Source organism: Acomys minous (assembly GCF_964271855.1).
Source record: "Acomys minous genome assembly, chromosome: 13".
NCBI lineage: Eukaryota > Metazoa > Chordata > Mammalia > Rodentia > Muridae > Acomys > Acomys minous.
This window is the reverse complement of record NC_140495.1, coordinates 1,467,762-1,494,139: the sequence shown is the minus strand read 5'-3', so window position 1 is coordinate 1,494,139 and position 26,378 is coordinate 1,467,762. Positions and strand designations below refer to the sequence as shown.

Genomic DNA, 26,378 nt, shown 5'->3' with positions numbered 1-26,378 from the left:
TGGACCTATGCTTTTCTTTAACCGATACTTGCTCTATAGCAGGCTGGCCTTGAACTCAGATCTGCTTGCCTCTGTTTCTTGGATTAAAGCCATTGTTTGTATTCCAGCTGGATCACACAGACCTAGGTCTTTGGATGTGATCTCTTGCCAGCATAGCCATGTTCTGAGTTAACATTCCTCAACAGTAAGGCAGAACCTTATGTCAGGGAACACCAAAGCTGTTCAGCCGGTGAATCAGAAAGGGAAAGGATTGCGTGAAACACCTCAGCGCACAGTCCTGTCACAGCAGCCCGTGAGCCTGTGAATTCATCTGGGGTTGAAGCCATGCACACCCAGCAGTCTAATCATCACCACGAACACAGTTGCACTGCGGGGTTAGGCCTTTAACACATAAGCCTGTGGGGACATTTTAAATCCAAGCTGTAATGGAAATCTTTGTGTTTATATAGGAAAGAAGTTTTGAACTATTAAACATAAACAGCTGCAAAAAAGTTTGTCAGTTTGGCTAATGTCTGCACATGTGAGAGATATCCATGGGTCCAATTCAGGCTTTACCAGTGTTTGGTTCTGTACGGCGGTTACAATGTCCGTACTCTAGTGATCACTATTCTCATCAGTATTGTGTGACGTGTGGCATAGTCGGTACTCAGTCTAACTTATGGGGTAGCAGTTATTGCTGTCAATTCTCTCTCTCTCTCTCTCTCTCTCTCTCTCTCTCTCTCTCTCTCTCTCTCTCTCTCTCCCCCCCCCTCCCCCCCTCCTCCCTCTTTCTCTTTCTCTTTCTCTCTTCTCCCCCGCCTTTGGTTTTTTGAGACAAAGTTTCTCTGTGCCCTGACTGTCCTGGAACGCACTCTGTAGATCAGGCCAACCTTGACCTCAGAGATCCACCTTCCTTCACCTCTGGGTGTGTGAGCCATCAATGCTCAACTTTTTTGTTCGTTTTGGTTTGGTTTTTTTGTCTTGCTTTCATTTATTTATTTATTTTAAAGATTTACTTATTTATTAAGTATACAGTGTTTTGCTTGCACATACACCTGCACACCAGGTGTGCACCAGATCTCATTATAGATGGTTGTGAACCACATGTGGTTGCTGGGAATTGAACTCAGGACCTTTGGAAGAGTACGCAGTGCTCCTAACCTCTGAGCCAGCTCTCCAGCCCCTTTTTGTCTTGCTTTTAACATTTCTCTTCTCTAAGCCTTTTATTATTCAGTTAATGACAGTAATAGAAGATTTGCAGTGTTTGGATGTGGAGAAATGTAAGACTTTTATGCAAAGTTAGGATTATCCTTATTGTCAACTTCTCTTCTAAATATGTTCACAGTGGGTACTAGCACCAATTTTTAAAAAAATTATTTACTTATTTTTATGTGTATTGGTGTTTTGCCTACATTTATGCCTGTGTGAGGGTGTCAGGTCCCCTAGGACTGGAGTTATAGAAGCTGCTGAACTGCTGTGTGGATGCTGGGAATTGAACCTGGGTCCTCTGGGACGTTGCCAGTATTTTTAACCAGAGAGCTGTCACTTCAGCACCATACCTTGTGGTCTTTGCTGCTTGAACACCTCTCAGTCCTTTTGTGGGTGTCAAATCCTGTGTCTCCTGCTGATGTCTTTGTGCTCACATTTCTAGGATTCACCTGCCAGTTCAGTCCTTACTTATTTTGTTTGTTTGTTTGTTTGTTTTTCGAGACAGGGTTTCTCTGTGTAGCCTTGGCTGTCCTGGACTTGCTTTGTAGACCAGGTTGGGCTTGAACTCACAGCGATCCACCTGCCTCTGCCTCCCAAGTGCTGGGATTACAGGCGTGCGCCACCACCGCCCCCCTCTTACTTATTCTTGTGCCTCAGATTGTACCTGGAGTCTTCTAAGACTTAGAAAGAAGTCCTGTTATTTTTGTCTTTCAAAGACTGGGGTGGTTTCCTTCTTTTTAGGTCTGCAAGGATTTTCTCCCAAAGCACTAAAAGAATCCAGTTTCTTCACAAACACTGAGAAGCTAAAAGCACAGCTCCTGCAGGTTCAGACAGAGCTGAATAACTCAAAGCAAGAATACGAAGAGTTCAAAGAATTAACTCGGTAAAGTGCAAATACACATGCTTACCTGTTTCCTTAGTACTGTAATGTTAATAGTAGATAATTGGGCATATTACTTAAAATATGAACCTTTCTAGCAAGTAACTTGTTTTGTTCTATAGAAACACCAATTTTTTCTTGTATCCTTTTACTATATATTTGATAGTAAATCACATGAATGTTTTAAGCAGTGTTCACCTGTTGAGTATCAATTGAATTTGCGGAATAAGTTCATCCCATTACTAAATTTAAATCACAGTTACAAACTAAATTAAGATCTTTTAGAAATTAAGCCGGGCGTGGTGGCGCACGCCTTTAATCCCAGCACTCGGGAGGCAGAGTTGGGCGGATCGCTGTGAGATCGAGGCCAGCCTGGTCTACAAAGTGAGTCCAGAACAGCCAAGGCTACAAAGAGACCCTGACTCGAAAAACCAAAAAAAAAAAAAAAAAAAAAAAAAAAAAAAAAAGAAATTAAGATTAAAAAAAAAAAAAAAGATTCATTAATGCCTGACGCTCATTGTGTAAAAGGATAAACTACCTTGATGGTATAACAAAGGCTGGTCCTAACATAAAATAGCCTAGAAGTGTTAGTTTGGAAAGAGAGGCCTGCCATTTACTAGTTGAACACCTTCAATAATCACTAATCTCTGAGCTCATTTACATACCTGGGAGATGAAGATAACGATTTGTCAGGTATTTCTGATTCAAATGCCAGTTTGCCTGAGAGTAGGAACTGTAGTGTGTTTGTACCTGTTTAACCTCACTTATTCCTGGAGGACTAAGTCTTCACTGTCTATTAGGAAAAAGCAACTAGAATTAGAGTCAGAGCTTCAGTCTTTGCAAAAAGCAAACCTCAATCTCGAAAACCTTTTGGAAGCAACAAAAGCCTGCAAACGCCAGGAAGTTTCTCAGCTGAATAAAATACATGCTGAAACTCTTAAGGTAGGTATCTAGAGCTTCTTTTTAAATTGGAGCAGTCTCTTTTATTAATAGAAGTTATTTCCAAACACAGGTGGTATGCATCATCACTGCCTGGCTTCAAGTTCCATTTTAAAACCATATTACAGCTTTGTATGCAGCTATATTGAAGAGATTGGAGGGCCTCTCTATTCACCTATTCTTGCCCCTAATAACGACACAGAGACCTTAGCTCTGAGGTGCTAGAGCTGGGGAGATGTCCAGCCTGTGCTAGCCTGTCCACTGCGGCCACACGCCTCGGGTCCCTTTCCATGCTGACCCTGCCTGGGCCATTTCTGCTCCGTCATGTCAGTCCTTGTGGCCACGTGCTTTCTCCACCTCTGATTCTGGGCTCTTCCCCCGCCTCTTGGTCCCTACCCCTCGACTTTCTCTTGCCCAGCTGTAGGCTCTGCAGCTTCTTTATTAACTGGTCAGAGATAATTAGGGAGCAATGTTTACACAGCATTCATCAACGATTATGACTGCTCATGTCCCGACTGTTATAATAATCATAATACAGCACACTGCGGCGAAATACCTGCTCTAAAGACGTTTACTTAGGGAGGGGGGGAGGGAAATGAGGGCGTGGAAAAGGAGTAGAGGGTGATTGAACGTGTGGACAGGTGGGCGGGCAGGTGGGCATGAGCCATGAGGGCAGAGTGAGAGAGAAGGGGGGTGTCCATGACAGACAGACAGACAGATGGAGAGGAACCGAGAGGAGGGGCTGGGCGGAGCCCTTGTGTCAGGCACACACATGATGTGCACCTTGTGTTGGCAGATGGTAATGTAGGAGGTTGCTAGGTCCCTGGGGTGGTAGTGGGGCTGCCTGTGTGCTAACACAGACTGCAGCCAGAACTGGGGGCACAGAAATCATCTGAATACACAGTGCGTACAGAGCGCACCAGACCATCCCCTATAGAAGGCTTTATTTCCATTTGGTCCTGTGCTTCAAGAACACATCCTCTTTCGATAAACTGATGAATACAGTTTTAATTTTTTCCTGTTCATAATCTCTCTCCATATGTTTCCTTTGTATTACTGTTTGTTTCCACATCATTGTTCTGCAGATAATTACCACTCCAACCAAGGCCTATCAGCGCTGTTCTAGACTGGTGCCAAAACTGAGCCCTGAGGCGGGCAGCTTTGGCTTTCTGCACACTCGTAGCTCTGGCAGCTTAGATAATGACATATTAAACGAGCCGGTGCCACCTGAGATGAGTGAACAGGCTTTGGAGGCCATTTCTGAAGAGCTCCGAACTGTACAGGTAATACATGAATTTTAGGCAAAAGAAATAATTGAATGTTCATTTAAGTAAAATTTGTGTACTAGTTTAACTCCCTATGATATTTATCTTTTTGTATATAAAATGGTAGATATCTCTGCTGATGAAATAAGCCAATTCAAGTCAGATTAAAAATATTTTAAAAGGGGCTGGAGAGATGGCTCAGAGGTTAAGAGCACTGGCTTGTTCTTTCAAAGGTCCTGGGTTCAATTCCCAGCAACCACATGGTTGCCTACAACCATCTGTAATAAGATCTGGTACCTTCTTCTGGCCTGCAGGCACACATGCAAGGAACATACTGTATATATAATAAATAAACAAATAAATAAATAAATAAATACATAAACCTTTAATAAAAAATAATTTAAAAGGACATGTTTATTTGGGAACCAGAGCTCCTAGGTGAGTTCACCACCTTATGGGATGACCCCAAACTATGGCGGGCAAGGTTTTAAAGGGTTGTAGGGAAGGAAAATGACGCCTCTGCCCAGGGCTGGACTTGTGTCCTGACAGGGCCATGTGCAGTGCAGGGCTTGAGAATCTGCTGACTTCGGGTGAGAGGGGTAGGGACAGCTGCCAGGAGTGCGGAACTAGGCCCCACAGGCTTTCCTTGGGGTGACAGGGTTGGAGAGAGAAGGGGGTCATGTTGGGGAGGGACTGTGGCACCCAGAGATTCCAGCCAGACATAAATGTTTCTGTCTCGAGACAGGATTTCTCTGTGCAGCCTTGGCTGTCCTGGAACTTGATCTGTAGACCAGGCTGGCCTTGAACTCAGATCCACCTGCCTCTGCCTCCCGAGTGCTGGGATTAAAGGCGTGTGGCACACCACTCGGTTATTTTAGTTTATTCTTTATTGTGGAAATCATTCTCCGCTCTCTGTGGCATTAGACTTTGTGTGTGAAATGATCAGTTTGCACTAGTTTCACCTTTCGGAGCTGTTTAAATTGCAGAGTATTGTATTGGCTAGAGAAAGATATGACACCCAACAGGGTTTTGTTATGTAGATTAACTTTTTAGGGAGCATTAATGTGAATAATTAAATATCTGAATGAGCCGGTTCTGTTGGTGCAAGCCTTTAATCCCAGCATTTGGGAGGTAGAAGCAGGTGGATCGCTGTGAGTTCGAGGCCAGCCTGGTCTACAAAGCGAGTCCAGGACAGCCAAGGCTACACAGAGAAACCCTATCTTGAAAAACAAAAAACAAAAACAAAATCAGAATGAGCTGATGGCGATAAAGCTTTAATATATAGGTGCAGGTTCATTGGCAGCAGCTCAGAGGGGGAGGAAGGGTGTGCCCTGAGTGTGGGAGAAGGGAAGGAGGGTGTGCCTGAGTGTGGGGGAAGGGAGGGAGAGTGTGCCCTGAGTGTGGGAGAAGGGAGGGAGAGTGTGCCCTGAGTGTGGGAGAAGGGATGCCCTGCCCCTAGGGAGAGGTCAGGGCCTGCCAGCCACGCCCTGCAGCAGGACCTAACAGAATGTATTTGAAAATAACTTGAGATTTGGTTATGTTGGGATCCTACTATTTTATTAATTAAAATTGATCCCTTTGTCCAGTAAAACTTAGAATCTCAATTCCAAGTTTTGTAATGAATACTCCATTGGAATGGATACCCCAAATCTCAATTATTTTCCTGTTCCAGGCAAGAGAGACCTTTGTGATAAAATAAAGTCTATAGAGGGCTTTGTAATTTATTTCATAAATATATACATATATTTATATATGAATATATATATATATATTGTGTACAGTGTTGTAGGATATTTGATCTAAATGTGACCCATGAGATTGTGAACTGTAAAAATCTACCTTTGATCCCATTGTGATCCCTGTTTCTTGTCATTGAGCCCTCACACACCTTTAATCCAAACTTTCTGTTTATTGTAAACAGGTGATAAGGTGTGGTTCAGCTACCCTTATACACAAGAGCTATCTGTACACAGGATCTAATAAATTTATCCTAGGTCAAGAGGCGGAGCAAGAAGCCAGCTGATGGGGACCCACCCAGCTACCTTCCAGCTCTTATGTCCGTTTTTTTATTTATTTTTATATGCTTGTTTTTCAAGACAGGGTTTCCTTGTATAGACCAAGCTGGCCTAGAACTCAGAGATCTGCCTGCCTCTGCTTCCCTAGTGCTAAGGCTCTGTAATTTAATTCAAGGTTGAATTTTGTTTGTTTTTGTTTTTTGAGACAGGGTCTCTCTGTGTAGCCTTGGCTGTCCTAGACTCGCTTTGTAGATCAGGCTGGCCTCGAACTCACAGCGATCCGCCTGCCTCTGCCTCCCGAGTGCTGGGATTAAAGGCGCGCTTCAAGGTTGAATTTTAACTACTTCTTTTCTTTGTGTTTGAATTTATCCATTTTGATGAGACACACTGTTGGGTTGGAACCTCTGGTTGCCCCATCCCCACATGATCCCAGGAAACCCTGCCCCCTCTAAGAAAAGCCTCTGAGGCCTAGTTCTGCATTCCTGCAGGCTGTCCCAACCCTCTCACCTGAAGACGCCAGCCACTTAAGCCCCAACCCAGATGTCCATATCTGGGCACAAGTGCAGCCTGTGGAAGACACGTCGTTTGCCTACAGTCCTTAAGAACCCTGTCCACCATAGTCGGGGCGGCACGTCCTCTGGTCTTGACCCCTGCGCCTGGGGAACTGGCCCAGGAGCCCCAGCTCCCAAGGCCCTGCGCTCTTTATGCTTTTCATCTGGCTGCACGGGCTTATTTCATCTAGTGTAGCTGAAACGTAGGAGTGATCAGATAACCTTTGAAGATGTCCGCTCCAGCAGGCTTTTGCTGTTTGCTTCTGTAAAGGTTTGAGTTCATTTTGCTTTGGTTCTTGTCTCTTTGTGGAAGAGTTCTCTTGGCAATTAGGCTGCTTTTCTAAGGGGCTCACCTGGTGGCTTGCAGCTCTGTGCATTTCCGGTTGCAGGTGGTCCCAACCCTCCCTGGCACCTGTGGGCACCAGGCATGCATCTGGTACATGGGCATACGTTCAAGCCAAACCACCACGCATACAGTAAAAGTAATGGGGTTTGTTTTTTTTAAATAGGGGCATTTTTGATAACTGCAGTGTGTTTAATACAGGAACAACTGAGTGGTCTTCAAGTCAAGCTGGATGAAGAAGAACATAAAAACCTGAAACTTCAGCAGAACGTTGACAAACTAGAGCACCATTCTACACAAATGCAGGAGGTGAGGGTCAGAGCGGAGCCTCAGGCAGTGTTAACGCACCCTGAGTAAAGGCACTGTGAGAGAGGGTGTCCGTCCCCTGGAGCTCTTTATACTCTTGAAGGTCTCTTCATTTTTCCTTAGAAAGTCTAGTTATGCTAAGTTAGACAATTGGTCTCAAAGTTTCATGGTAAATGCATAATGAATAAATGGATTATAAAACATGATTTTCTTCTCTGACCCCTTTTGAGCCCCCAAAACATTCCCAGATGAAAATTCCCTTACCAAGCCCGAGGCAACTATCTGTACTCCTCTGATAGTGATGCATTCACTGTCTGAGGTCTGGACCGCTTAGCAGTGTGTACAGGTCGACCGCCTAGCAGTGTGAACAGGTGGACCGCCTAGCAGTGTGAACAGGTGGACTGCGCCTGTCATCTTCATTATAGTTCATTAAACAACCATGTTCTGTCATATTGAACCTTAAAACTAGACGTTAAACACAGAACCAGCTGTACAGGCCCATTAAGTCTTAGCCTGCTTTCTCACTCCATTCACTCTTCCCAAAGCTTTTCTCAAAAGAAAGAAGTGACTGGGCCAGACAGCAGCAAGAGTGTCTCACGCAGCTGAGTGATCTGGAAAAGCAGCTTCAGGACACGCAGACCAAGAATGACTGTGAGTCTGGGCAGTGGGACCCTAGCTCAGGGTCTTTCTGATCACTTAAGTCAATGTCTTCTGTTTCTTTGTTTTTATATTTTAAGGGTTTTCTTGCTTTGTTTGTTGTTAGATAGTTAGTCTTAAATTTTCATGGTAAAATTATAAGTAAATGGGTTATAAGACATAATTTTCTTCAAGATTGCTCACAAATAAATGTTACAAGTTTTTATGTAAGTTTATATTAGAGCTGGCCTCTATTGCCTTATAAGTTTGAGGATCTGAATTCAGAACCCAGAACCCACATAACAAGCTGGGCATGGTCACACACACTCACACACTGTTGTCCCAGTGAGGTCAAGCTGGGCATGGTCACACACACTCACACACGGTTGTCCCAGTGAGGTCAAGCTGGGCATGGTCACACACACTCTCACACAGTTGTCCCAGTGAGGTCAGGCTGGGCATGGTCACACACACTCACACATGGTTGTCCCAGTGAGGTCAGGCTGGGCATGGTCACACACACTCACGCGCAGTTGTCCCAGTGAGGTCAGGCTGGGCATGGTCACACACACTCACACACGGTTGTCCCAGTGAGGTCAAGCTGGAAGGCAGAGGAGAGCAGATCCCAGCTCAGTGTAATCTAATCTAGCCTACTTAGTAAAGCTCTAGGCCAGTGAAAAGAGTGGAAAGTACCTGAGCAGCTACATGCACGTGTGAACAAGCACACCTGAAAACATGCACACAAGTTTATGTGCTGACGTGCACATGTGTGTATGAACAAGCACACCTGAAACATATAAACACATAAAGTTTAAAGTGCTTTAAAAATGAAATGTCTTTCATTTGAAAGCTGAGTTGCAGTAATATTAAAAAAGTAAAGCATAAATATTTATATACTTTTCTATGTGTGGGGTATCTTTCCCACTTTTTTTCATCAAAGCATTTTCAGATAAGCCAGGTAATCCAGCAATTAGTAGGTGAGGACAGAAGGTTCAGAAGTTCATGGTCCTTGGCTACATAGCAACTTGGAGGTCAGCCTGGGTTGCATGAGATCCTGTCTCTAAAACATTTTCAGTAGTTTGTAGTAAACCTAGAAAGTCATTAATCTAGTTTTCAGTTGGAGTTTCGTTTTGAGACTGGATTTAACCCATCGTGAAAAGCTCTGGCCCATTACTAAAGCATTTCACCAGCGAAGAGCACACCACTTCAGATACATTGAGCCTCACAGCTTTTCCTTATGGTAATAGTTTTGTTGTGTGTTCTACAGGGGGAAAAAATCTTAAAACATCAAACTTTAAAAGGTACAGATCTTTTTAAAGTTACAAGTATTATCTGTGGGCCCAGCTAGCAATCAATCAAGACACAGACACTTGTTATATTTTAAAATAGCCTTAGTTAACCTGGGGCAGGGCAGATATCAGTCCTCTAAACTAGCTCCCATAGTGGGGCAGGCATGGGATCCCTGTCTCAATCCCATGCCGTCTACTTCTAATAACTTCTATCAAGCTCCCTCCCATCCATAATCCCAAATACTTGCTCATGTTCTTCATCTGGGCTGGGTTCTCCATCCACGCCAGCCATGTGCTTCTCCTCCAGCTAAGCCATGGCGGCCTTCCTCTCTTCCCTTCAGGTCTCCTTCTCCAGGTGACAGTCCTTCTTCTTCCCAGAATTCCTCTCTCTCCTAGCCCCACCCATCTCCTTTGCTCTGCCCAGGTGAGATGGCTTTTTATTAAGCAAAAGGTTGGTTGCAGAGATAGTAAGCACTAATTAGCATCAAAATACATCAGACCATCTCCCAAGAAACAGATGTTAAAACTCTTGCTGTTTGAGCAGAAATGTTGAACAGCTGGTGTGGTGGCATCCGTCTGTAATCCCAGCACTCAGGAAGTGAGATCAGGAAGGGGAGGTGTTCAGGGCCATCCTTGCCGCATGGTAAGAATAAGACCAGGCCAGAGCAAAAGAAATGTGTGTGCCACCCAGACCTCCGGAGAGGACGAAGATGGAGAACGTGTGCTTAGTGCTTAGTTGTTGCTGCGTGGCCTTGCAGTGGTGGGTTGCATTCACCTGCCTCCTTTAGACAAAGGACCTGCAAAGGGACATATTGAGACCTTGATTTCTTTGTCTTCCAGTTTTGAAATGTGAGGTGCATGACCTGCGAATTGTTCTTAACTCTGCTGACAAAGAACTTTCTTTGGTGAAACTCGAGTACAGCACTTTCAAAGAGAGTCAAGAGAAAGAACTAAGCCAGCTTTCTGAAAAACACGTGCAGGCTCAGCTTCAGCTGGACAATGCCAGGTAGCGTGGTTCTCTGTTGTTCAAGGTGCCTGCTTGGTTGCTCTTAGAACTGCATGAACTTTACAATCCCAGTTCACAGTTGATACCGCATAAGCCAGTAAGTACACTGCGTTTTCTTACACCAATTGGCTTCAGTACAAACTGGTTTTGTGTGAGTTTTTTTCTTTTTTCTTTATGTTTTTTAGTCTCTCTGTATAGCCTTGGCTATCCTGGACTTGTTTTGTAGACCAGGCTGGCTTTGAACTCACAGCGATGCACTTTCCTCTGCCTACCTGAGTGCTGGGATTAAAGGCGTGTGCCACTGTGCCCAGCTATTTCTGTTTTTGTTTTTGTTTCTTTTTGAAGCCTATTGATTTGCTTTTGTATGTTTTTGGTTTTGTTTTTCTGACACAAGGTCTTATTATGTAGCCAAAGGCCTGGCCTGACTTCACTCTGCTGCCTGAGTGCTTGTGTTAAAGGCGGAGGGCACAATACCATACCTAACCTCATTGACTCTTAACTTCCTTTAGTTGTGAGACTAGAGTTAGAGCAGTATAGTGTATCTACTGCGCTATGTATTTAAGTGCTATCTTAAAGGCAGTGGTTATCCCTGCCTTTATCTTGGCCAAAGTGTAATTATTGTTAGTGTCTCGGATATACAGGAAGTCACCTCGACACCCAGTGGTTGTCATGCTGTGAGTGGTGGAGCGCACCACTGCCATGTGCTCCTTATTACTTTCTGCTGCCTGTCAGCTTCCTCCCACCGTGACATACATACGTCCTCAGCTGTTCACTGTCAGCATTCCTCACACCCTGACACACACATGTCCCCAGCTGTTGACTGTCAGCATTCCTCACACCCTGACACACACACGTCCCCAGCTGTTTACTGTCAGCATTCCTCACACCCTGACACATACACGTCCCCAGCTGTTCACTGTCAGCATTCCTCACACCCTGACACACACACGTCCCCAGCTGTTCACTGTCAGCATTCCTCACACCCTGACACACACACGTCCCCAGCTGTTCACTGTCAGCATTCCTCACACCCTGACACACACACGTCCCCAGCTGTTCACTGTCAGCATTCCTCACACCCTGACACACACACGTCCCCAGCTGTTCACTGTCAGCATTCCTCACACCCTGACACACACACGTCCCCAGCTGTTCACTGTCAGCATTCCTCACACCCTGACACACACACGTCCCCAGCTGTTCACTGTCAGCATTCCTCACACCCTGACACACACACATCCTCAGCTGTTCATTGTCCCTTATGATTGTGATTTGCTGCTGCTTCCCTCCTTTAGTGTGCGCAGCATGTGGTTCGCTGTTTGTCATCCTGGACATCTGTTCTGCATAGTTTAGAGGTGAGATTGTTGGCTGTATTTTGGATGACTGCTGGGAACTGCACACGGTGCCGTGTGTTTGGGAAGAAGCAGAAGGTGTAACTGACAGCAAGAAGTCGTTCTTTGCCAAGGCGCTATTCTCTTTGGCTCAGGAATAAGCTGTATTTTCTACCCTAAAACGTCTTCCTGAGCTAGGTGTTGTCGTAAATGGCCGCTCAATTAACCACATGAGCAAGCATGTGGAAGAGATGTTTCAGGCTCACACCCCCTGCATCTTCTGGTTTAGTGGTTCTCACATGACACCAAGCGTGTCCACGCAAGGCCATGGCAGCTCTCTGACAAATGTAAATGCTTTGTGATAGAAAAACTTGAACTTCAAAGTCTGACTCATAGGAAAAAATGTTTGTACTTTGCATTTCAAAATGTTTTCCTGGTAAAGACTAGAAAATGAAAAACTTCTTGAGAGCCAAGCGTGCCTGCAGGACGCCTACGATAGCCTGCAAGAAGTCATGAGGTTCGAGATTGACCAGCTCTCCAAAGACCTCCAGACCTGCAAACAGGAGAACGGAACGCTAAAGTCTGACCTGCATGTAAGTGGCGGGTGTGTGTGGCTGGCGGGTGTGTGTGGACCTGTGGCTCCTGTCCTGTGCTCTCTCACTTTTACACCAACCTCAGTGCTTGATATTTTTTAACTGCCTGATCCTGGAACTGTTACTGCAAACCTAATATACGGTTGTCTTTTAGAATTTGGTGGAGCTTTTCGAGGCAGAAAAAGAACGAAACAACAAGTTATCATTACAATTTGAAGAAGATAAAGAAAATAGCTCTAAGTGAGTGTTGCTAACTCTTCTTATTGCTTAGATCATTGTTCAATGCTGTACTCTTTATCGTGCTTGGGGACGTTGGGGCCACTGTCTCGCATAGGCTGGCCTTAACGCTGCAGTCGTCCTGCCTAAGTCTCCATGTGCCAGCAATATAGGCAGCCATATGCTGCACGCTTTTAACTTGTGCATGGCGCTGTGAAGAGCTACTCCACTGGGGGTGAGCTACTCCACTGGGGGTGAGCTCAGTGACAGCGCATCTGCCTGTTACGCTTGAGGACCTGGCTGGAATCCCAGCAACACAAAATTTTCTTAGAAAGAAAGGAAGGAAGGAAGGAAGGAAGGAAGGAAGGAAAGGAAAGCAAGCAAGAAAGAAAAAAAATTATTTTCCTTTAAAGCATTCCAAAGTGAACAGCACAGTTTATGTAAGTGGCCATGAAGAAAGAAACTTTAGTTAGCAATGCACTTAAGTAACTAACTAACTGTGACACTTGTACATAGACAGCTGACAATGTGAGGACCATCTGTTAGCAAGTCACAACATGAATAATTCGACTAGTTAACGTTTGTTCTGTTGTTGCTTGGGTTTTGTTTTGTTTGTTTTGTTTTTGGTTCGGGTTAGTTGGTTGGGGTTTTGTTGTTTTGTTTTGTCTGTTTGTCTTCTATCGCCCTCTATCAGTCTTTTTTTTTTTTAAGAGATTCATTTATTTTATGTTTATGACCGCTCTGTTTTCATGCATGCCAGAAGAGGGCATAAGATCTCATTACAGGTGGTTGTGAGCCACCATGTGGTTGCTGGGAATTGACACAGGACCTGTGGGAGAGCAGTCGGTGCTCTGAGCCTCTCAGCCACTGCTTCAGGTGCCCATCAGTCTTTCTATTCTTTTTTTCCCCCAGAATCTAATTCTTTCTTCCTTCTCTCCAAGTTCCATTTCTTTCTATCCCAGTGAGTCTCTGCCTATAATCTCATGATCACACTAGAGAGAACACTTGTTTTTTGGTTATTACTTAAAGCATTCTTTTGTGACTATCCCTGGCTCTGGTACACTGTGTTGAAGGGCAGCACGTCCCTACTTGAGTCGTTGAGAGCTAGCACTTAGTCATATGTAGTGAGCCAGGTCAGTGCTGTGGGCTTGAGAACACATAGAGTGAAACAGTGATGAGATACCCTGGTGGTGGTCATGGATTTCACATTCTGTCTCAGACAGGTAGGTAATTAAATACAAAACACTGGAGAAAAAGAAAGAGTTGTGATACAAAAGCAATTCCTCACTAAATACTTAAATACATCCGACTTTCTGACCTCCATGAGAATATGCTTGCTAACCCAGGGTTTGCCTAGTAGACTTCACTTGAGGGGAACTTAATTTCTTCTGGGTGTGCACATTCATTATGCATGTTTTTCATTAATCCTTCTTTTTCCAGAGAAATCTTAAAGGTTCTTGAGGCTGTACGTCAGGAGAAACAGAAAGAGATGGCCAAATGTGAGCAGCAGGTCAGCTTCTTACTCTGAATATAGAATTTTAAATTTGTAGCTTTTATTCCTGAAGTACAAAAAAGAAGGTGTTAAACTTTTCAGCATTAGAAATCGCTAATATGGGCCAGGCATGGTGGCACACACCTTTAATCCCAGCACTCGGGAGACAGAAGCAGGTGGATCGCTGTGAGTTCAAGGCCAGCCTGGTCTACAAAGTATGTCCAGGACAACCAAGGCTACACAGAGAGACCCTATCTCAAAACACTCCCCCCCCCCAAAAAAAAAAGAAAAAGAAAAAAGAAATTGCTGATAAAGAAACTGAAATTTTAGCTGAGCGTGGTGGCACACGCCTTTAATCCCAGCACTGGGGAGGCAGAGGCAGGCAGATTACTGTGAGTTCGAGGCCAGCCTGGTCTACAAAGTGAGTCCAGGATGGCCAAGGCTACACAGAGAAACCCTGTCTCGAAAAACCAAAAAAAAGAAAGAAAGAAAGAAAGAAACTGAAATTTTGACTGGGTTTGTTGCTCTTGTTGCCAGGTTCAAGCTCAGGGCTTCTGCCAGGGGAGTACATCCTAGCATAGACCTTGTTTGTTTTGTGTTTTGTTTCTGAGACAGTGTCTGTCTGTGTAATTCTGGCTGGCCCGGAGCTTGCTTTGTAGACCAAACTGGCCTCCAGCTCACAGAGTGCTGGGATTAAAGGCATGTGCCACCACACCTGGCCACGCTTGATTTGTATGAGGCAGAGCCACACTGTAGCTACCCTGAAATTTACTCTATACCCAAGGTTACCCTGAAGTTGAGAGCTTCCTGGCCCTGCCTTCAAAGTGATAGGGTTGTGATGACACCTGACTAGTTCTGTTGGATTTTGAGTTTTCTTTGGTTTTTTTTGGTTGGTTTGTTTGTTTGGTTAGTTGGCTGGTTTTATGAGACAGGGTTTCTCTGTGTAGCTCTGGCTATCCTAGAACTCACTCTGTAGACCAGGCTGGCCTTGAACTCAGAGATCTGCCTGCCTCTGCCTCCCAAGTGCTGGGATTAAAATGTGTACCACCACTGCTTGGCTTGAATATTCATTTTTATTGTTGCACCTTTCTCTCCATCTGTCTCTGTCCCCCTCCCCCCACATGTGTATGTAAGTAGATCAGAGACCAACTCTGTGGGCTCAGTTCTCTTCCTCTGTCTTGTGTGGGTTTAGAGTGGAACGTAAGCACTAGGCTATACAAGGCTCTGCTTGGCCTCCTGACCTGTCTCACCAGTCAGGGTTCTATTATTTTTAACCCCTTCTAATTCCCAGATGGCTATAATGATGGCTATTGGTACTAGGTGAATGCCACAAAAACCACTGCCGTCCTGGCCTTGTTAATATAGTTGCAAATGTACAAAGCAGTTGTCACTTGTTTTACATTGTTTCTAAGCATGTGTGATGTAATTATTTTCTAAAACTATGTTTCATCATAGATGGCGAAAGTGCAGAAGCTAGAAGAAAGCTTGCTGGTTACTGAAAATGTCATCAGTTCTCTGGAAAAGTCTAGAGATTCCGATAAGGTTTGAGTTTTATGCCTTTGTGTTTTGTTTCTTAATTTGTGTTGGTGTGTTGTCTATTTAACATTAGAGACATGGTTTTTCTATGTACCCAGAGCTGCCTTTGATTTTTTTTTTTTTTTTTTTTTTTTTGTTTGTTTTTTGTTTTTTGTTTTTTGAGACAGGGTCTCTCTGTGTTAGCCTTGGCTGTCCTGGACTCACTTTGTAGACCAGGCTGGCCTCGAACTCACAGCGATCCACCCGCCACTGCCTCCCAAGTGCTGGGATTAAAGGCCACTTAGAAATTCCTACCTCCCGCAGCATCTCCACCCTCCTGCCTCCCGCAGCATCTCCACCTTCCTGCCTCCCGCAGCATCTCCACCTTCCTGCCTCCCGCAGCATCTCCACCTTCCTGTCTCCTGCACCATCTCCACCCTCCTGCCTCCCGCAGCATCTCCACCTTCCTGCCTCCCGCAGCATCTCCACCTTCCTGCCTCCCGCAGCATCTCCACCTTCCTGTCTCCTGCACCATCTCCACCTTCCTGTCTCCCGCAGCATCTCCACCTTCCTGCCTCCCGCAGCATCTCCACCTTCCTGTCTCCTGCACCATCTCCACCTTCCTGTCTCCCGCAGCATCTCCACCTTCCTGCCTCCCGCAGCACCTCCACCTTCCTGCCTCCCGCAGCATCTCCACCTTCCTGCCTCCCGCAGCATCTCCACCCTCCTGCCTCCCGCAGCATCTCCACCTTCCTGTCTCCCGCAGCATCTCCACCTTCCTGCCTCCCGCAGCATCTCCACCTTCCTGCCTCCCGCAGCATCTCCACCTTCCTGTCTCCCGCAGCATCTCCACCTTCCTGCCTCCCGCAGCATCTCCACCCTCCTGCCTCCCGCAGCATCTCCACCCTCCTGCCTCCCGCAGCATCTCCACCTTCCTGTCTCCCGCAGCATCTCCACCTTCCTGCCTCCCGCAGCATCTCCACCTTCCTGTCTCCCGCAGCATCTCCACCTTCCTGCCTCCCGCAGCATCTCCACCTTCCTGTCTCCCGCAGCATCTCCACCTTCCTGTCTCCCGCAGCATCTCCACCTTCCTGCCTCCCGCAGCATCTCCACCCTCCTGCCTCCCGCAGCATCTCCACCCTCCTGCCTCCCGCAGCATCTCCACCTTCCTGTCTCCCGCAGCATCTCCACCTTCCTGCCTCCCGCAGCATCTCCACCTTCCTGCCTCCCGCAGCATCTCCACCTTCCTGTCTCCCGCAGCATCTCCACCTTCCTGCCTCCCGCAGCATCTCCACCTTCCTGTCTCCCGCAGCATCTCCACCTTCCTGTCTCCTGCACCATCTCCACCTTCCTGCCTCCCGCAGCATCTCCACCTTCCTGCCTCCCGCAGCATCTCCACCTTCCTGTCTCCCGCAGCATCTCCACCTTCCTGTCTCCCGCAGCATCTCCACCTTCCTGTCTCCTGCACCATCTCCACCTTCCTGCCTCCCGCAGCATCTCCACCTTCCTGCCTCCCGCAGCATCTCCACCTTCCTGTCTCCCGCAGCATCTCCACCTTCCTGTCTCCTGCACCATCTCCACCTTCCTGCCTCCCGCAGCATCTCCACCCTCCTGCCTCCCGCAGCATCTCCACCTTCCTGCCTCCCGCAGCATCTCCACCTTCCTGTCTCCCGCAGCATCTCCACCTTCCTGTCTCCTGCACCATCTCCACCTTCCTGCCTCCCGCAGCATCTCCACCTTCCTGCCTCCCGCAGCATCTCCACCTTCCTGTCTCCCGCAGCATCTCCACCTTCCTGCCTCCCGCAGCATCTCCACCTTCCTGCCTCCCGCAGCATCTCCACCTTCCTGCCTCCCGCAGCATCTCCACCTTCCTGCCTCCCGCAGCATCTCCACCTTCCTGCCTCCCGCAGCATCTCCACCTTCCTGTCTCCCGCAGCATCTCCACCTTCCTGTCTCCCGCAGCATCTCCACCTTCCTGTCTCCCGCAGCATCTCCACCTTCCTGTCTCCTGCACCATCTCCACCTTCCTGCCTCCCGCAGCATCTCCACCTTCCTGTCTCCCGCAGCATCTCCACCTTCCTGTCTCCCGCAGCATCTCCACCTTCCTGTCTCCCGCAGCATCTCCACCTTCCTGTCTCCCGCAGCATCTCCACCTTCCTGTCTCCCGCAGCATCTCCACCTTCCTGTCTCCCGCAGCATCTCCACCTTCCTGTCTCCCGCACCATCTCCACCTTCCTGTCTCCCGCAGCATCTCCACCTTCCTGCCTCCCGCAGCATCTCCACGTTCCTGTCTCCCGCAGCATCTCCACCTTCCTGCCTCCCGCAGCATCTCCACCTTCCTGTCTCCCGCACCATCTCCACCTTCCTGTCTCCCGCAGCATCTCCACCTTCCTGTCTCCTGCACCATCTCCACCTTCCTGTCTCCTGCACCATCTCCACCTTCCTGCCTCCCGCAGCATCTCCACCTTCCTGTCTCCCGCAGCATCTCCACCTTCCTGTCTCCTGCACCATCTCCACCTTCCTGTCTCCCGCAGCATCTCCACCTTCCTGTCTCCTGCACCATCTCCACCTTCCTGTCTCCTGCACCATCTCCACCTTCCTGCCTCCCGCAGCATCTCCACCTTCCTGTCTCCCGCAGCATCTCCACCTTCCTGTCTCCCGCACCATCTCCACCTTCCTGCCTCCCGCAGCATCTCCACCTTCCTGCCTCCCGCAGCATCTCCACCTTCCTGTCTCCCGCAGCATCTCCACCTTCCTGTCTCCCGCAGCATCTCCACCTTCCTGTCTCCCGCACCATCTCCACCTTCCTGTCTCCCGCAGCATCTCCACCTTCCTGCCTCCCGCAGCATCTCCACCTTCCTGCCTCCCGCAGCATCTCCACCTTCCTGCCTCCCGCAGCATCTCCACCTTCCTGCCTCCCGCAGCATCTCCACCTTCCTGCCTCCCGCAGCATCTCCACCTTCCTGCCTCCCGCAGCATCTCCACCTTCCTGTCTCCCGCAGCATCTCCACCTTCCTGCCTCCCGCAGCATCTCCACCTTCCTGCCTCCCGCAGCATCTCCACCTTCCTGTCTCCCGCAGCATCTCCACCTTCCTGCCTCCCGCAGCATCTCCACCTTCCTGCCTCCCGCAGCATCTCCACCTTCCTGTCTCCCGCAGCATCTCCACCTTCCTGCCTCCCGCAGCACCTCCACCTTCCTGCCTCCCGCAGCATCTCCACCTTCCTGCCTCCCGCAGCATCTCCACCTTCCTGCCTCCCGCAGCATCTCCACCTTCCTGCCTCCCGCAGCATCTCCACCTTCCTGCCTCCCGCAGCACCTCCACCTTCCTGCCTCCCGCAGCATCTCCACCTTCCTGCCTCCTGCAGCCTCACCCTCTCCTGGATGACTCATAGAACTCTGCTTGGTCCATGTACATTTAGGCCCTTTAAGTGTGCTGGAGAATGGAAACTTCAGATTATTCTAGTCCTTTGTAATGTAGTCCTGAATGGCTTGGAGCTTACTGTGTAGACCAGATTGGCCTCAAACTCGTAGAGGCCCGTCTGTGTTTGCCTTCCAGCACGGAGCTGAAAGGTGTGTGCTACCACGTCCAGCTGGAATGCTGATGTTACTCTGACCCGATTTTACAGACTATACGTTCTTGATACAGAGTCTCAGATCCTTAGTGTTGCTGTGGCCAGTACAGTAGAAATGACCTGTCTGTCCAAATATAAAACGTGAGCCATGCCTATCATACCTGCACTTAGGAGACCGAGGCAAGACTCTCAGTAGTAAAGATGGCAGCCCGAGCCACATAGTGAAACTCTTATCTCCAAGAGAAAAAAAAGAATGCTGTAAAAGGTAGAAAGTCATATCATATTTTGCTAAAGTAAATTGACTTCCTTTGTTGCAATTAGGAATCAGAAGTCCCGTATTTTCCGACAAGTAAAATGACTGGGCATTTAAGATGAGCCCCAACTTTTCCAGTTATAGCTTGGAATATACTCGCTGTATAAGAGTACCCCTCTTCCAACGCAAACCCTGTGCAACAGACTCGGGCATGTGTTTATTTGCAGGCAGGGCACAGAGAGCCAGGCAGACAGCCAGTGCCAGCCTATACTGCCCCTTTAAGGTGGCTCCATACTCCACACAAAGACCCACAGCCCTCCAAATCGAATGGGCAGGTTCTGGTGGAGAGCCAATCCACACTCACGTTCTCCTCCTCCTCGAGGTGCAGGAAGATGAGTGCAGCTTGCCCCTCCCTGCTTCATACTCCCCACACAGAGCCGTGGGACACCCCCATATATGTGTCAGACACATGAAGCAAGGGGAGGCAAGCTGCAGGTAAGTACTCAGCATCTAAGATGACCCCTGAGTTTGGCATGGATTTGGGGGGATTAAAAAGTTGTCTTATACACTGGAAAACATGGTACTTGGTGTTAGCTGCTTTACTTACTGATGGCAAATGTTTTGAAAATGTCTGTCATAGGAAAGATTGAATCTGACTCATGAAGGGCCAGGTGTGGCTCCATGTTCAAAGAAGCTCTTGTAGCTGCTATTGAGCCTCATCTAATAGGAAGCACAGAAGGCTTGTGTGAGACCTGGGGCTGCCTTAACCCTGGTACCCACTTCTCTGGCTAGGCCTCACCTACCAAGTCACCCCAAGCTCCCAATACGGCACCCTCACCTGGGAATCAAGTGTTCAAACAGAAGACTGGGGAAAATTTTATTACAACTGCAACAGCTCATCTTTTAAAGTGATCTCCATAATGTCACTGGTTTTGAAGATAATGTTTTTTATCCTTTTCAGGAACTTGTCGCCAACCTCATGAACCAAATCCAGGAGTTAAGAACATCAGCTGGTGAAAAAGCAGAAACCATAGACACCCTGAAACAAGAGCTGCAGGACATGAGTGTAAGTTCCGTCACAGGTGCCGAGCTAGAGCTCCGCACAGTTCACAGGCTCCTCTGGGTTTAGCTGCTGTTTCAGCAGGTAAAAAGACGGCATGGCGGATGGAGTAAGTTTAATTTAGAAGTTCACACCCCGAGGATTGCTGCGATGTGCACTCTTCTGGAGAGCAGCGTCCTGTGCCGGGTCTTTGCCTGGAATAGTGTAACACACTGGGTGTTGCCGGTAACAGTGAAGACTAAAGTGGGCTGCTCCCTATTTTCCTCAGGGGAAAAAAATTTACATGTTTTAGTTAATTAAATTCGTAGCTATTTTGGAATGGTGTCCCTGATCTGAGATCTAATACCATGTCCTGAAGCATCTGTTTCTTTTATTTATTTTTATTTTTTATTTTCTTTTGGCTTTTTAAGGCAGGGTTTCTCTGTGTAGCCTTGGCTGTCCTGGACTCGCTTTGTAGACCAGGCTGGCCTCGAACTCACAGTGATCCATCAGCCTCTGCCTCCCGAGTACACTTGCAAAACACACAGACACACACACACACACACACACACACACACACACACACACATACACACACACACACACAATCAAACTTAGCCCCTGGTGGCACACACCTTTAATCCCAGCACACAAGCAGGCAGATTGTTGTGAATTTAAGGCCATCCTGGTTATAAAGTGAGTCCAGGGCAGCCAAGGCTACACAGAGAAACCTTGTCCTGAAAAACAAAAATATAATAATTAATAATAATAATCATCATCATCATCATCATCATCATCACAACAACCATAGGGTGTTGCTGAATTAGCTGTGGATTAGATGAAGCAGAGCTCCAGCAGGAAGCTCTTGCTCTGTGACTGTTTTCTGCAGTGCAAATACAATGTTGCCATGGCTGAGAAGGAGGAGAAGAAAGAGCTGATGAGGAGACAGGAAGAGGACATCCTGGAGCTGAAGGAAAGTCTCAGACTGAGAATCCTCTCAGAGGACATCGAGGTGGGCGCTGCTAACGAGGGCTTGGTTGTCCTTTGTTCCCTCCCTCCTTCCTTTTTCTCTGTGAGACGGGATCGCACCATGTCAAACCAGGCTCACCGTGAACTCACAGAATTCCACTCGCTTCCCAAGTGCTGGGCTAGGAACTTCCATTTTCTTTTGTGCCTTATTACTTGGCAGTATGTTTATTTCTGCAGGGGTGTTTTTAATGAATAAATAGAAGACTCTTTTTTAAAAAGGAATAATTGATGATTAGGAGCTGGCAAGATGACTCAGAGGGTGAGGTTACTTCCCCCGAGTCTGACCCACTGGGCCTGATTTAATTCCCAGACCCCCACGTGGTCGAAGGAAGGAGAGGGCTATTTTACTGTGGAAAACTCAGCAGGAAAAACTGTTGAGTTGTCTTCACAGAAACAAAGTATGATCTTAAGGAGAAAGTTTAGCAAGTGTTAGGATATCAGAGAGATTCCTAATGAGGTAAAGGAGACTTGAAAAAGGAAGTACAGAATTATTGTAGGCACAGACATTTGCGCAATTCCTATTTAAATTCCAATTTTTAAAACTTGATGAGAGCTGTGTGTGGAGGCACTTGGGAAGCCAAAGCAGCTCCTCACAGGAGCCTCCCAGCGAGACCTTGTCTTGAAAGGAAGGACGCAAGGGACTGGGGAGGGGGACACGACATGGGACAGGACATCAACAGACCCTAACAAGGTTTCATTTTTTAGGCACCACCAATCCTGGCTTTGTTTGTTTGTTTGCTTTGTTTTATTTGAGATAAATGTTTTTAAAATAATTTATGTAATTTTAACTTATGTGGATTGGTGTGAGGGTGTTAGATCCCTTGGAAGTGGAGTTAGAGACAGTTGTGAGCTGCCGTGTGGGTGCCGGGAATTGAGCCAGGTCCTTTGGAAGAGTAGACAGTGCTCTTAACCACTGCGCCATCTCTCCAGCCCCCGTTGAGATAAATTCTTACTATGACTTGGGACTCATTGACTGGCGAGGCTCTCCAGCCTGTGAGCCCCAGGCGTCCTCTGGTGTCTGCCTCCCCAGTGATGGCATCATAGGCCTGCCTTGTGCCCAGCCTTTTATGTGAATGTTAAGAACTGAACTCCAGTCTTCATGATGGCACTAGTTTCCTTTCTGTTGTGATAAAACAGTGGTTGAAAACAGCTTGGAGAGGAAAGCATACAGTTGTCTTACACTTCCAGATCACAGTCCATGATTAGTCAGGGCAGATCTTAAAGCAGAACCGGCAGAGGAACGCTACAAGACAGCTCACTCCCTGGCTGACTCACAGGCTCACGGTTGCTATGCCTAGGGATGGTGCTGCCCACAGCAGGTCTCTTAGGGGCCAGAAGAGGGCTTTGTGTCTCCTCGAGCTGCTTCAAGGTAGTTATGGGATTCCCAGAGAGGATGCTGGGAACCAAACTTCAGGCCTATGCAACAACAGCACTTAATAAACAGTTAATCATATCTCCAGCCCTCAGATGAATCTATCTTCCTTTCTTCCTTCCTTCCTTCCTTTCTTTCTTTCTTTCTTTCTTTCTTTCTTTCTTTCTTTCTTTCTTTCATGACAGGGTCTCTCCGTGTAGCCCTGGCTGTCCTGGAGTCACTTTGTAGACCAGGCTGGCCTCGAACTCACAGCGATCCGCCTGCCTCTGCCTCCTGAGTGCTAGGATTGCAGGTGTGCACCAGCGCACCTGGCTTCTCAGATCACCTTTTAAAAACCTGTATGCACATATATGTCCATATGGGAAGGAAGGGTGAGCAGATGCTGCTTTATCCTTGTAAGCAGGAGTTTCATGTGTAGCTATTAGGAACTGGTGGCCAGTGCCATTGTGAGCTGTTGCAGCCCCTCCAGAGTCAGACTAAGGGTATAGCTGTGTAGATAAAGTGCTTGCTGCATACACATAAAGACCCATAGTTGGCTACATTGTGGGGGCACACGCCTTTCAGCCCAGCACTCAGACAGAGGCAGGTGGATCTCTGTGAGTTTGAGGACAGCCTGGTCTTCAGAGCGAGTTCCAGGGTAGCCAGGATTATACAAAGAAACCCTGTCTCCAAAGCAAAAGAAGGCCATGTTTGCATCCTCAGCCCGAATCTGTAGCTGTGTAGTCTAGCACCAGAGGGCAGAGACCCAGGCTGTCTAGCCAAAATGGTTTACTCCAGGTTCAGTGAAAGATGCTGTCTCACACAAAATAAAGTGGAGACTCATAAAGATGCCTGGCATGACTTCTGACATTTGTACATGCCATGTAGGCATATGTGCAAAATGCACACTTATAAGCCCCTACATCACAGCTCTGTCTAGCCTTAATTAGGAGACTGAAGTTATACCTGGGCCTGTTCACTTACATGTCAGCTGGTTGGAGTGTCTTGGAATGGTTTAATCATATAAAGCCAAAGGGAAAAATTAAGATTTTATATCCAAACTTTAAAAGTTTGTAGTCATAGTTGGGTGCAGTGGTGCATGCCTGTAGTCCTAGCACTCGGGAGGCAGAGGCAGGTGGATCTCTGAGTTCAAGGCCAGCCTGGTCTACAAAGCAAGTCCAGGACAGCCAAGGCTACACAGAGAAACCCTGTCTTTTTTAAAAATTAATTTAATTTATTTTTTATTTAATTAATTTATTCAGATTACATCTCAGTTACCATCTCATCACTTGTATCCTCCCATTCCTCCCTCCCTCTCACTTTCACCCTATTCCCCTCCCCAAGGTCTGTGATGGAGGGGGCCCTCCTCCCCCACTATATGGTCACAGGCTATCAAGTCTCATCTCAGTAGCCTGCTTATTCTTTCTTTGAGTGCCACCAGGCCTCCCCACCAAGGGGAGGTGGTCAAATGTGGGCCACCAGAGTTTGAGAAACCCTGTCTTTAAAAAAACAAAAGTGATGATATGGTCATGATTTGTGAGCTGAATGGCATGGCTAAGACATTTCTTTGGGGCTTGGTTCCCTGACAGAGAGATATGCTTTGTGAAGATCTGGCCCATGCCACTGAGCAGCTGAACATGCTCACAGAGGCCTCAAAAAAGCACGCTGGACTACTGCAGTCTGCCCAGGAAGAGCTGACCAAGAAGGCGGCCCTGATCCAGGAACTTGAGCTCCAGGTGAGCGGCACCGGCAAGGAGCCGTGGGGCGGGCTGTCCTGAGCATCCTGCGTTGGCTGAGTTCTGGGCACAGAGATGGAGCAGGTGGATCCACCAGGGGCCCTAGCACTCAGCCATGCCCTGTGAGCTGGCCATGTCTCACTCAGCCGCGTCCCTCCCTGTCCTGGGTCTCAGCCATGCACTGTGAGCTGGTCATGTGAGTTTTACTCAGCCACTTGGTCTTTGACACAGGGCAGCTTTGCTGAAAACAGTAAAATGTTAAAACAAAACTAAACATTCTTCAAAGTAATACATTGTGCACACAAACATATGACATTTAAGAAACATCTTGTTTTGCTGTTGTTTGAAATAGGGACTTGATATTTATCCTAGGCTGGCTTTGAGCTCACAATTCTCTTGCCTCCACCTCTCAGAGTGCTGACAGTGCAAGCTCATGCTAGCACACCCGGAATACAGCAGCCTTTTTACCCTGACAAGTCATTGAGCACCTTGATGAGGTTCATGCTGAGAGGTTCTGCTGGCGTGGGTTGAACACCTTGCTGTGTGGCCCTGGCTTACCTAGTGCTCAGTTGGTAGCCCAGGCGGGCCTGATGCTCTACCTCAGGCTGTCTGCACGCTCAGGGTGATGCTCCTACCTCAGGCTGTCTGCACGCCCAGGGTAATGCTCTACCTCAGGCTGTCTGCACGCCCAGGGTAATGCTCTACCTCAGGCTGTCTGCACGCCCAGGGTAATGCTCCTACCTCAGGCTGTCTGCACGCCCAGAGTAATGCTCAGGCTGTCTGCACGCCCAGGTTAATGCTCTACCTCAGGCTGTCTGCACGCCCAGGGTAATGCTCCTACCTCAGGCTGTCTGCACGCCCAGAGTAATGCTCAGGCTGTCTGCACGCCCAGGGTAATGCTCTACCTCAGGCTGTCTGCACGCCCAGGGTAATGCTCCTACCTCAGGCTGTCTGCACGCCCAGGGTAATGCTCTACCTCAGGTTGTCTGCACGCTCAGGGTAATGCTCCTACCTCAGGCTGTCTGCACGCTCAGGATAATGCTCTACCTCAGGCTGTCTGCACGCCCAGGGTAATGCTCTACCTCAGGCTGTCTGCACGCTCAGGATAATGCTCTACCTCAGGCTGTCTGCACGCTCAGGGTAATGCTCTACCTCAGGCTGTCTGCACGCCCAGGGTAATGCTCCTACCCCAGCCCCCGGATTACAGGCCTGGGTCTCCTCACCTGTGCCAACACGGTGTGTGCATTATATAATGATGGGAGCAAGTTGGCTAATATATCCATTCTCTAGCATAAGCTTTTGTGTATGATAGTTTTAAAGCTATTGTCTTTCCCATTTTGAACTATACTTTATACATTATTTTTGTCTATTCTCAAAATAAATTGCACTAGATCTCAGAAGTTTGCTTCTGTCTGACACTTGCTCTGTCAGAACCTGTCAGAACACTTCTACCCTGACACCTCCCACCCAGGACTCTCCACCTCCCGGTCTCTGGTAACCGCTGGCCTCCTTAGCACCTCTGAGTCAGGCCATTTTGGATTTCACTTAGAAGCTACATCATTGCCTTTGACACTTGGCTTCTGTCAGTTGCAGGGTATCTTGTAGGTTCATTCACTGGTTACAGGGACAGAGTTTTCCCTGTTTGATTTGGTTGGTTGGTTGGTGGTTGGTTGGTTTTCTAGACAGGGTCTCTCTGTGTAGCCTTGGCCGTCCTGGACTCTGTAGACCAGGCTGTCCTTGAACTCACAGCGATCCACCTGCCTCTGCCTCCTGAGTGCTGGGATTAAAGGCGTGCGCCACCACGCCCGGCTCTATCTCTTTTATCTTAAGAA

General features: G+C 47.7%; 1 protein-coding gene across 1 annotated transcript in view; it reads left to right on the top strand.

The window, feature by feature from the left end:
• Positions 1 to 26,378, top strand: part of KIF15 (kinesin family member 15) — a 71,414-nt gene that overhangs the window by 34,389 nt on the left and 10,647 nt on the right. Inside the window, exons 15-27 of the mRNA XM_084754776.1 lie at positions 1,930 to 2,071; positions 2,869 to 3,010; positions 4,093 to 4,290; positions 7,383 to 7,490; positions 8,033 to 8,138; positions 10,253 to 10,418; positions 12,192 to 12,342; positions 12,497 to 12,582; positions 13,999 to 14,068; positions 15,506 to 15,592; positions 20,353 to 20,457; positions 21,320 to 21,442; positions 24,400 to 24,546. Coding sequence (XP_084610902.1) covers positions 1,930 to 2,071; positions 2,869 to 3,010; positions 4,093 to 4,290; positions 7,383 to 7,490; positions 8,033 to 8,138; positions 10,253 to 10,418; positions 12,192 to 12,342; positions 12,497 to 12,582; positions 13,999 to 14,068; positions 15,506 to 15,592; positions 20,353 to 20,457; positions 21,320 to 21,442; positions 24,400 to 24,546 — 1,631 coding nt within the window. The remainder of the gene's footprint in view (positions 1 to 1,929; positions 2,072 to 2,868; positions 3,011 to 4,092; positions 4,291 to 7,382; positions 7,491 to 8,032; positions 8,139 to 10,252; positions 10,419 to 12,191; positions 12,343 to 12,496; positions 12,583 to 13,998; positions 14,069 to 15,505; positions 15,593 to 20,352; positions 20,458 to 21,319; positions 21,443 to 24,399; positions 24,547 to 26,378) is intronic.